This window comes from Dicentrarchus labrax, unplaced genomic scaffold (genome assembly GCF_905237075.1).
Source record: "Dicentrarchus labrax unplaced genomic scaffold, dlabrax2021, whole genome shotgun sequence".
NCBI lineage: Eukaryota > Metazoa > Chordata > Actinopteri > Moronidae > Dicentrarchus > Dicentrarchus labrax.
In genome coordinates this window covers 23,327,293-23,339,663 of record NW_026136710.1, presented here as the reverse complement: position 1 = coordinate 23,339,663, position 12,371 = coordinate 23,327,293, and the positions used below count along the sequence as shown (strand labels likewise).

Genomic DNA, 12,371 nt, shown 5'->3' with positions numbered 1-12,371 from the left:
CACGTTTTATAACCACCATAGTTTTTCCTTCCAGCTTAGAAGGTGAGGGTGAAGCGAGGGAGCTGCGATCTGCAACTACACTGCTAGATGGCACTAAATCCTACACTGGCCCTTTAACAAGTGAGAAACAGTCACAGGTTGGTTAGGATTAGGCAACAAACTTACTTGATTAGGGTTAGGAAAAGATTATTGTTTGGGCAAGATTTGTGTATAGATTTTTAGTTTTACAACTAGCATAAAATGTATACAACCCTGCGGTGTAAAATGACAATTAAATGACCCAGTATCCTTGTAAAATTTGTACGTTTTGTGGCGCAAGCCAACTTTAAACAAGTTGACTTTTGGGTTGACATGGGGCATGAACCCCAGTCTCCAGTGTGAAAGTCCTGTGTTGGTTTGACCCATCCCCAACCACGTCCTTACAGACTTTCTCGCTCTTACCCTATGTCAACTGACACAGATGGTTTACTTTGGAGTTAGATAAAAAACCTGCTGTGTCTGAAACAGATGGTTGTGGGTACCTTGTGCGTCGATCTGCTGTGACAAAACTGCAGTATTTGACACCCTGGGAATAAGCATGGGCTGACCTACTAACAGAGCCCATTTTTCTACATGTTTTATCTTCATTGATATTTCATCCCTTAAAACATTAAGCAGTGAATTCTAGATTGAAATACAGTGACAAAAGCTGTAATAAGTAGTTGAAAAGCTGAATAAACAAATGTACTTACAAACAGAATATTTGTGTTTCTTACTTGTAAGTGAGGTCGGTTTTCTCCCAGCGCCCTCCAAACAGAGCAAACCGCTTCTTGCGCTGCTGTCTACTCAGGCCTCCTTTCAGTTTCTTCAGGTTGTAGTATGACAGGCCAACCTGCGTTAAGGTGGGATAGTCTGGCACTCCGCAGCGAGGACGCTTCCAAAACTCAGTGTCATCTTTTGATGCCGGGAAAGACTTAAAATGCTGCTCATTATTTAGCGTGTTTTGTTCATGTCTTCCTCTCTTCTTCAGACCAATGTTGCTATTGCTGTGAGGCCATCCCTGCAAAGAAAGGCACAGTCACTGAGGTCATCATACAGAGACTCTTGTCCCAAATCCCAGGTCATCAAATACCGATGTTGTTTTGTACCGCCCCTCGATGTGCCATACAGAAGAACAAGGTACCCTTTAGATTCTGTATGAGACAGCTTTTTAAAGGTCCATTGTGTACCATTTAGGAGGGTCTATTGGCATAAATTTAATCTAATATGCATAACCGTGTTATCATTACTGTACTTTGTTAGTATTAGTTTGTTAGAATTGTTATGTTTTTGTTACCTTAGAATGAGCATTCCTTCATCAGCCATGTTCAACCACCATGTTTCAACATGTTTGTGGTTCTTGGCCACCAAAGTTTCTCCATCGTACTTCGAAAGGGAGCATAAAGCGACAGAGTTGTGATCTATAACTACACTGCTAGATTCCACTAAATCCTACACACTATAAACGATTTTAATTAAGTATTCGTTAAGGCCTTGCTATCTAAGTTCTGAGATATGAAACTGAAATTACAGACACTCATTCATCTAAGGGACTTTAAAGGTCTACATTTTTAATATTTAATAAATAAATCTTAACACTGTAAAAACACTGTAAGAAGTTTAAGAAAACTGACAGAAATAAGGCAACCAGTTAAAAAGTCTACTGTTTGTGAGTACCTCACTGATTTAGCATTGTACCCCTTTAAAGGTCCAGTGTGTAACTAAGATCTATTGGCTGATTTTGGAGTTTTAATCAAACTTCCATTTTAGGTTTACAAATTTGAGTTCTTTCAGCCAAAAATGTTTTATTTTGGTAATTTGGAAAAATAACTTAAGAAATTAAATTAGTTAAAGAACTATAGTCTTATTGTCCATTGGACTACTAATGATTCATTTTTCACCGGTAAAGTATTTTCAGCTTCCCCATATACTAGACTACACTGTTATTATAACCACTGCTGCATTTGAAACATCCAAATATGGATCAGCAGATCCTTGTTTTAACTCTGTGAGTCATGCTGTAAAGAACTAGAGGGGAGTGGTTGAAGTGGTTTGCATAGTTTTAATATTTATTATTGTAAAGACAATTTGAGTCATCTGAGACACGTATAAAAAGACACATAACAAACAGATCATTTATATTCGTTTAATCCTACTTTATACCAAAGATTATCAAATGTAGTTTTTACAGCACAGTCCAGAATAATAAACTTGAAACACAATTCTGGGACTTTCCTAGAGCCCAAAGTAGGGATGTACTGTTCTGCTCCAATGGCTCAAAGGCCATTATACTATACATTACTTTTTAAATAAATGCTTTTATAAAATGTATTGTTTTCACTAGGGCTGGGTGATAAATCGATTTTCGAATTTGTAGTTAAACACGATTTATTCTTAGTTAAAATCGGTTTTCTCTTGAACTTCCACAACACCACCGCTCCCTTTGGGCTCCCGTAGGTCAGAGTGCACTGACCTCTCCCCCCGCCTCTCCACAGATAAACACAACACGGCAGCAAGCCAGGATGAGCTCGTCCCCAAAAAAGGCACAGTGTCGTCGGTTGTTTGGAACTGGTTTGGTTTTGTGGCGTCCGACAGCGAACAAACCACGACCCACTGCAAAGTTTGTTTGAAACCAAAGGTAGCAGTACAACCAATTTATTCCAGCACCTCAAGCAGAGGCATGCAGCCGAGTGGGAGAAATGTTGCTCTCTGCGAGATATACAGGACCACAGCCCACAAACACCCACTAAAAAACAGTCTACAAAAAAATCGATTAAAATCGTAAATCGGGTTTGGTGTGAAAAAATCGGAGATTTTATTTTTAAGCCATATCGCCCAGCCCTAGTTTTCACTATAAGTGACATTATTAAGCCTGCCAAATCACCACAGCACTCCCTGCCCTCATGTCACCTTGATCCCAATGAGTTCCATGCAGTAAGGTATAGGATTTTAAATTTAAGGACCCCCTCCAGACATATATACAAATAATCCATTTGGAACAATAATGTGTGTCTGATATGTTTTTTTCACAGAAATAGTATAATATCCCCATTTCCTTAAAAAGTCATCTACTCCTTCTAGCTCATTAAAAAATCCAGAATCACTGTACAAGTTGCATACTGGACCAGGACTGACTTCCAAACTATTTGCGACTTCACAAATCATATTGCACAGAGAAACTTTCCACTTTCAGCATATGAATGTGAAAACATCCTTCTACTGTCACACTCTGTACAGACATCATTCAAACAGCACACCGTAGGGACAGGAAGAAACACTGATTTTTAACTGAAGGGGGGCTTTAAAAATTTAAAACATTAGCACTGGGGAGAAGAAGTCAGATGTGTGCACCCCTTGGCCCAAAGTGACATCTTGAAATTTGTCTTGTCTGACTAACAGTTCAAAACTTCAGCTCTCAAATCCATCCGATGACAGCACTTCTTTACCTGCTGATACAGTCTGGTTTCTGTCTTGCTGATTTGACTGTTTGAAGCCAGCAAGGTCAGCTGTCCCATCAGCCAATGATTGCTGGTACAGTTCACGTTCAGAGTTGCTGAGTGGGCCATTTGAAGACCAGAAGACAACAAGCTACACCAGTATACGCACGACTATGGCTGAGATCTAGCAACAGGGTGGAAATTATTGGGTGAGAACTATCATTGGGCTGGTGCATCCTTGTCTTGCATTGTCTCACACCAGAGATACATGAGGTCATTGTTAAATAGATCTATTTTCCCAAGGTTAACAAAAAACAAATAATCAGATTCATCAGTTGTTGAAAAATTGGAAGACTCTGAACAAAACATGTGAATTGTTACCGCAAGCAATTCTGGAATACATGTTTGTACTCTTTTAATCTGATATGAGACCACCTACAGTTTGAGTGCTTTGAGCTACTGTAATAAAGTGCTTGTCAGAATGAACTTATGATATATGAACTTTTGATCTCAACAACCACTAATCTGTCAAATAAGTCAACACCTGGATTCTGTGTCCTGTGAAGCTAATGGTGAAACAAACAGGATTAAATTGACTTCACAGACAAAAGGTCAGTTTACGCTTTAATTTATGTAACCTCAGTCATGTAAGAAGTCCCCTCCGCCCAGTCTAAAGGCTAATTAAAGCCTAATTTACTGATGAATTGTCCTTCATGATTGTATAGCAAATAAGACAATCAATGAGAAGAATTACATGCTTAAGCAAAACGTCAAAGGCTCTAATGTAAAAGGATTATGGCTTAATATTTGTTCAAATACTTGACAATAAAAAGCCATGCTGGCCCTGAGTCACCCTCAAAAACCAACAAAGTCTCTCTCTGGGAATGAACTCAGGTAAGCCATCTGGCCCAAATCATTCATTATGCTGTCAAGAACAGAGAGAAGTGGTTTACTGCTTAAAGATGGCTAACTAATAGGCCAAATTTAAAGGTTATATATACACACACACATATATCACATATATATATACGTGTATATATGAGATTTAGAACATAAATTTAGCAGCAAACAAGTATTTGTTATGTAAAGATATAGTGGAGTCATAGTGTCACACTCCCTCTACCTGTGTTGCTATCGCAGCCTCTCTGTGGTTCGTTCACAAATCTGGTCTGGCCGCATGTGCATTTCTCTCATTTAAGTTGGTGTTTTCAGGACTTATTTTGACCATTTTTATTATGGTGATTGTTTGAACAGTGGAAAAACAATGTTTTTGGTGAGTTTAATTTTGTTTCTGTTAACTTCGAATGAATCATGTTATGATGATATGAGGTAGAATTACTGTTTCTGTCTATGTGGTGAGTGATAGAGATATTACGGCTGTTTCTGGTTAAACAAAAGTTCTGAAGTTGATTCTAACCCTAACCCACTGCAGCAAAGACCCAGCCTAATTACAAATCTTTTCAACAATATGTGGTAGTATTCTTTTAAATTATTTTTTACGTAAAAAAAAAAGTTAAGCTTGAAGTTAGAAAAAAACATTTACCTCACTTAATGACATCATATACAGTATACTGTATTTACAACACTTTGTTCAAACTATGTGATGCTTACATTGACTGAAATGTTAGATGCTCTACCATTTCACGAAATGAGAAACATCAAGTCCTCTTCTGTAGAATTTGATAGAAATTTCTAATATATTTGTAATTTATATTAAAAAATCATAATTATTATTATGATTTTTTAAATATTGGATATTGTAATCCATTAGTTTATTGTTTAATTTCTCAATTGTTTTGTCTATAAAATGTCCAACCAGCAGTTTTAAACACAAAGATATTTTGTTTACTATAATATGACAAAGAAAACCAGCAAATATTTCAGGCATTTTTGCTTAAAGGATGGTTGAAAATAACGTATCGACTACTTATTTCATCTCTAGCAATCTAAAATAAAGTCAACCTTTAGGAGGGTCAGAAATGGAATATAATATTTATAGGTATGTTTTCATTAGTGTGTAATAGCCTGAATATAGGAATTGATTTGGAGTTTTTGTTACCTTAGAATGAGCCATGTTTATCTACAAACGCTGTGGCCCACCTTCATGTTGAACTGCAATGTTTCTACAGTAGCCCAGAACAGACAAACCAAACACTGGCTCTAGATAGGGGCCATTGTAGTTTCTCTTCATGCTTGCAAGGCAAGTGTGAAGTGAAGGAGTTGCAATCTAGAACTACACCGCTAGATGCCACTAAATCCTACACACTGCAATTTTAATCGCAAACAATAACATATTTTAAAATATTTGCTTGGAAAAGCATCCAAATGAAGATATTTTAACTCAAAAACAATACATGTCTTTATTCACTGAACTTATGCATATCACTTAGTCTGTAGTGTGGTTCAACATGGTCATAACAATTTATTAAATTAATTTCCATTTTTTAACACATTCATTTTTAAATCATCTAAATGAATGACAGCATTTGACACCAAACTGGGGTGACAAGGCATTTTTTAGGGGTGGCCACTGCCACCCGGTGCCACCCCTCTAGATCTGCCCTTGTGCACAACATACATAATAATAGAACCAGTGGTGGCTCCGGCAGGGTTGAAGAGCTCTTTACCACTTCACCACATTTAAGCCAAAGGCTTATCTGAGCTGACAGTCAGCTCAATTTGAGGTGAGTGACAGAACTAAGGCAAGTGTGTGGGGCAAGAAGCAAGTTTTCATTTAAAAAATAAAACACAAAGCCAAAGAAACAAAGCTTTGTGTATGCTGGGAGATCCTGAAGATGGAACTAACATGTCCCCACAAGCCTCTGTGGCTGCTGTGTCTCACCCAAACTGACGTGCCCAAGCTCCGACCCAAATTAAGCACTGAGCCCGTCTACAGAGGGGAGCATTGTTGTTTTATCTAATAGGTGGCATCTGTTACATTGGGGAGTCTTTGTTGATGTCACTCAAACATGTAAATACAGTGTGTGCATGCAGGTATGAACATGCGCATGACTTAAAAAAAAGTGCCCCCACACAAACACACACATCTATTCTTCAACCTTCTGCAGAGCTGCACACAGAGAGCAGATGTCTGGAAATTCCCTGTTCAGTCATGACATCAGGTCGTCTCCAGTGTAACACAGAGAGTGTGTTATAAAAGGTTTCAGGGATGCTGATTCGACATTACTAGGAATGACTAACTTTACGACTTGCAATAACAAAAAATGAGCAGAATCTGATTTGACTCCCTAAACCACCACACTGCAAATGCGATAAGATCTACTCCCACAGACATCCTCTGGCAGAAAAAAAAGTAGTCCAAATTGAGATAAATGATGCGCACAGTGGAAGCAATCTCTCAGGGGTAAATATTTAACTGGAAAAAGTCCCAGATATCAGCAACCATTCAGTGTTTTGCACACAGACGGCCTGATTATGCCAAGTGGATGGAATGTTTGCAGGATAAAGAGGATTAGTATGAATGGAGTTGAGAGACCGATCTTCCACTGTAAACATCACTCACTAAACCTTTTAAAGGGACAATTAGATAATCCACAGAACTTGTTGTGAGTTTCATGTAGGAACTGTTTTCTTTCTATGCCTCCCTGCACAGAGGTGGACAAGAGGCTCATGCTCATGACAGATCCTGCACTGTCATGAGTGTAGGATCATTCATGGTGTCCTCTTCAGTTGAGCTGTAACACTAGTTAGCTCATCTAGCATCAGCTATTGATGGGTGTAGTTCGGTAGATTTGGTACGAAAAACACCAAAACAATCTAGATGGATAAATAGCACTACAGGTGAAAGAAAAATATGTATATTTCCTTTTGGGGTGAACAGTCCCTTTAAGTTTAAACTGTTCAAACAACCTATCTACCTAATCTATAGATTTGTAACATTTCTACATTAAATACACTTGGGAGAGCTACTGCTGACAATGGTGAAAGAGGTATTCACTTATTCACCTAAGTAATGGCCTGACTGCATGTTTGGAAAATAAATCTGTCAACAACATGTCTTATATGGCGAGTCAAATTAAGCACTCAAATATTGAGGATCATACAATAAATTGCGATGAGTTCTGTAGACAGTACAATGCACAACAAAGGCCTGGATGGGGCTGCACAGTGTCTGTTTGCCTGAGGCATCTGTCTGTCTTTTTCTAAGTAGCTATATGCTGTTTTCTCCTTTTCCCCTGAGTCAGCAAACAAGCAGAGTTTTTTAACCTTCACCAGTTGCCAGATGACTTGCCTCTGCCTGCTTAATCTGACTCCCTCACTCACGCTGTTGACAGCTACACTGGAAAGCAGGCCTGGCATCCATCAAGCTGCAGAAAGTTTGAAACAAATGTTGTCCTGTTTGACCGTACAGTAGAATGTCATACAATGCTTAAATAATGCTTTTTTTATGCAACTGTTGTTTTTTATATAGCAAGAAAATGAATTTTAATTCTAAAATAGAATCCTCTCTATTCATACAATACAGTATCTCATCTGTGGGGTTAATGATTTAATTAATGGGTTAATGATTTCATCTGTCAGATATTGTCAAATCATGTACTTAAGTAATATTTAACTAATGCATGGCTCAAGGTGATGAGTGTGTACAGTATCAGTATGTGTACGATTTAGTAATGGACAAATTAGAGTAGAATGATAAGGCTTCGAACAACACAAAACATTTTTTTTGTGTAAAAAATACTAATAATAATTGGGTCTATTCTCATAGAAATATGAAGCAGAAGAAGAATATTTTTTCAGCCCCAGAAGTTGAAATTTCAACAATTAATGCAAAATCAACCAACACCCATGAATTTGTGTGAATTAATATTCCTTAACTGATTATTACCATGCTACAGTAGCCCAGAACCGACAAACCAAGTACTGACTGTACTGAGAGCGGGTTGTCCCCTAATCGGAAGGTTGTGGGTTCGATTCCCGGCTCCTCCTGCCACATGTCAAAGTATCCTTGAGCAAGTTACTGAACCCCAAATTGCTCCCGATGCTGTGCATCAGTGTGTGCATTATTTTCTGTTTGATGAGCATCACTGCCATCACTGAGTGAATGTGTGTGAAAGGGTGAATGTTGCATGTAGTGTAAAAGCGGTTTGAGTGGTCTGAAGACTAGAAAGGCGCTATACGTACAGGTCCATTTACCATAGTTTCCCCTTTCACGCTTGGAAGTGGAGGGTGCAAGATGTAACTACACTGCTAGATGTCACTAAATCCTACACACTGGACCTTTAACTGATGATCTATCTCTCATGGTGAGTTGATCATTTGTTAGTGGTGAGCAACAGGAATTAATGATACACCCTGCATTAATTCCTGCATTCAATCATCATGAGTCATGCATTTGACACCATTGACCATAATATTCTTTTAGAGAGACTTGAGCATCAAATTGGCATTAAAGGAACCGCACTAAGCTGGTTTAAGTCATATTTATCAGATCGCTCGCAGTTTGTACATGTTAACGTTGAATCTTCAATAAATACTACAGTTAGTCATGGAGTTCCACAAGGTTCTGTACTTGGACCAATACTATTTACTTTATATATGCTCCCTTTAGGCAACATTATTAGGAATCACTCCATTAACTTTCACTGTTATGCAGATGATACGCAGTTATATCTATCAATCAAACCCAATGAAATAAATCAATTATCTAAATTACAAACATGTCTTAAGGACATAAAATCCTGGATGAGCTGCAATTTTCTGATGTTAAACTCAGAAAAAAAACGAAATTCTTGTTCTTGGCCCCAAAAACCTTAGAGACTCACTGTCTAAAGATATAGTTACTCTAGATGGCATTAACTTGGCCTCTAGCACCACTGTCAGGAATCTTGGATTTATCTTTGATCAGGATTTGTCATTTAACTCCCACATAAAGCAGACCTCTAGGACCGCCTTCTTTCATTTACGTAATATTACAAAAATTAGACACATCCTATCACAGACAGATGCAGAAAAACTAATCCATGCATTTGTTACTTCAAGGCTGCAACTCTTTATTATCAGGTTGCCCCAATAAGTCCATTAAAACGCTCCAATTAATTCAGAACGCTGCAGCACGAGTACTGACAGGAACTAGAAAAAGAGATCACATCTCTCCTGTACTAGCTTCTCTGCATTGGCTCCCTGTAAAATGTAGAATAGAATTTAAAATCCTCCTCCTCACCTATAAAGCTCTTCATGGTCAGGCCCCTTCATATCTTAAAGAGCTCATAGTACCCTATTACCCCTCTAGAACACTACGTTCTCTGAATGCTGGGCTACTTGTGGTTCCTATAGTCTCTAAAAGTAGAACAGGAGCCAGAGCCTTCAGTTACCAAGCTCCTCTCCTGTGGAACCAGCTTCCAGTTGTGGTTCAGGAGGCAGACACCCTCACCACATTCAAGAGTAGGCTTAAGACATTCCTCTTTGATAAAGCTTATAGTTAGGGCTGGATCAGGTGAGTCCTGAACCATCCCTTAGTTATGCTGCTATAGGCCTAGACTATCGGGGGATTTCCCATGATGCACTGAGCTCCTCCCTTCCTCTCTCTTTCTGCACTCATTCATGTTCCATTTATGCATGTTACTAACTTCACTTCTTCCCCGGAGTTCTTGTGCTTTCTTGTCTCGCAGGTTCTTGTTGATCCTGGTGGAGCCTCCTGCCATGGTCCTGCTAGATTGCCATTGCCAATACTGTTGTTGCTATTCACCTGTCTGTCTGTCTGTCTGTCTGTCTCGCGCTCTCTCTCTCTCTCTCTGCCTCTCTCTCTCTCTCTCTCTCTCTCTCTCTCTCTCTCTCTCACCCCAACTGGTCGAGACAGACGACCACCCACCTAGAGCCAGAGGATCTGTCCTAGGTTTCTGCCTTTTAACAGGCAGTTTTTCCTTGCCCTTGTCGCCAAGTGCTTGCTCATGGTGGTACTGTTGGGTCTCTGTAATTAATGTTAAAGAGTTCGGTCTAGACCTGCTCTATTTGAAAAGTGTCCTGAGATAACTTCTGTTATGAAATGGCGCTATACAAATAAAATTGAATTGAATTGAATTGCATTAGTTAAGTATTACTTAAGTGAGTGGTTCTTAAACTGGGGTCCTGGGACCAACACGGGTCCTTGAGTTATAGGGGGTCCACAGCAAAAGGAGGAATAAAATATTTGAACTTTTATAAAAAAATTTGGGAAGTTGGAACAACAAGGAAATAAACAGGGTTGACTGTTTTGATTCATTGGAAAAAGTAGTGATCCGAGTTTGATCATTTATTGACTATGAAAACTTAATTATCTTCAAACCTAAAAATAAACAAACTACTCACAGGAGATTCCCAAAGACTAAATCCTCTGAAATTAGGGGCGTGCATCTACTGTAGGCAGTGTTGGGCTAGTTACACAATTTTTAAAAATGTATTTCTCCTTACTCTTTTCAAAACTAATATTATTACTTTACTTATTACTCCCTGCCAACAGTGATTAGTTACACTACTAGTTATTTTACTTTTCTGCTACTCCCCACAAAAAAAGGAGGCCAACAAAAGTAAGGTTGTGACTAATTATTTCTGGGTGGCGTAACTGTAATATTACTGCTGAAATGTATTAGTAATTAGTTACACTACTATAGTGCAGTATAGTATAGTGTGTATATTCTTACTGTAATATTATTACTAGTAATGAGTTACTGCCCAACAGTGATTGTAGGGGTTCTTTACTTAAAAGGCTGGGAAACCCTGACTTCTCTAAAAACAAATGTTTTGGCTGAACAAAACAATGTACAGTTTCCACAAGTCTTTTTGAGTAATGGTGACTTCTACAAAACTTCAACAAATGTACTACACTGAGTTAGAGGAATTAGATTTTCATCTAGAATCAAAGGTATTTTTAATTACCCCTAAGTTAGTAATATGTAGCATAAACACAAGTTTTTAAGTTGGTTAGGCTACTCTTTGAAATTAACTTGTTCCAACACAACACAGATACAAACGTTAACACAACTCATCAAAATCATGTTTGCAACTTAAAGGGTTTATCTAAAACAATACATTAGAAGTTTTGTGCTTACCTTATGATTTGTACCCTTATTATAAAGTGTTACCGGTATTTTGTTAGCTTTGAATCTGACCTTAAGTCAACCATCACAATCTCTTTAGTGAGCAACTTCACATATTTCCTAACATTCAGCAGCCAGAAACACCACGCTAATGTTGAAGAACAAAAGCATTTAAAAGTTGGCATGCAGCCGTGTATGAAAGTGACATAGCAGTTTGCAGCTCTCTTTAAAATATAATATAATATAAGCAGAAGAGAAATTCACTTGTGTTTTATCTGCTTAAGCTTGTATGAGTTTTAATATATTCACTCACATGTAAATCTTATCACTCTCACACACAGCTTGCTCTTTTGTCCCAAACTGCTCACACTGTGTTCCCCCATGCATGCAGTGTTTCTCTGGACTCACCTCTAGCTGCTTGTACCTGTTGGCGGTCCTCCGGTCGCGAACCGGCAGAGAATGAACGCAGAGGAAAAGGTGCAAAGACAAGATGCTGCAGCAAAACACGACAGCCCGCATCCTGATCCAGTAACAGTGTGAAACGGCGGAGGAGGAGGCGTGAGGAAGACTGCTGCCGCTGTGCAGCGGGATGAATGAAGGCAGGAGGTCTTATAGCGTGCCACGGGATTTCTTTGTCCTCTTCAAATGACACTTTTTACGAGTTTCCAGCTGCACACGAGATTTAACCCCTCTCACTCCAGATATACAACGAATAGAAAGTAAAGTAAAGGAGTTGTCTAATTGTTGAAGTGTGTATGTAGAAACTAAGCACAATGTTCCATTTTTCTTGGTTAAAATAACTGTAAGTAGGATTTATGATTTATGTGATTATAATTATGTGTTCTTCATAGTGTTTACTGAAAACAAATTAAAGCTGTAG

At 38.5% G+C, this 12,371-nt stretch overlaps 1 protein-coding gene across 1 annotated transcript in view; it reads right to left on the bottom strand.

Moving 5' to 3' along the window:
- LOC127370343 (stromelysin-3) overlaps window positions 1-12,132 on the bottom strand; it is a 28,014-nt gene extending 15,882 nt beyond the window's left edge. Inside the window, exons 1-2 of the mRNA XM_051412330.1 lie at window positions 11,900-12,132; window positions 756-1,039 (exon numbers count right to left, since the gene is read on the bottom strand). Of these exons, the coding sequence (XP_051268290.1) occupies window positions 756-1,039; window positions 11,900-12,010 (395 nt within the window). The 5' untranslated portion in view covers window positions 12,011-12,132. The remainder of the gene's footprint in view (window positions 1-755; window positions 1,040-11,899) is intronic.
- Window positions 12,133-12,371: the final 239 nt, after the last annotated feature.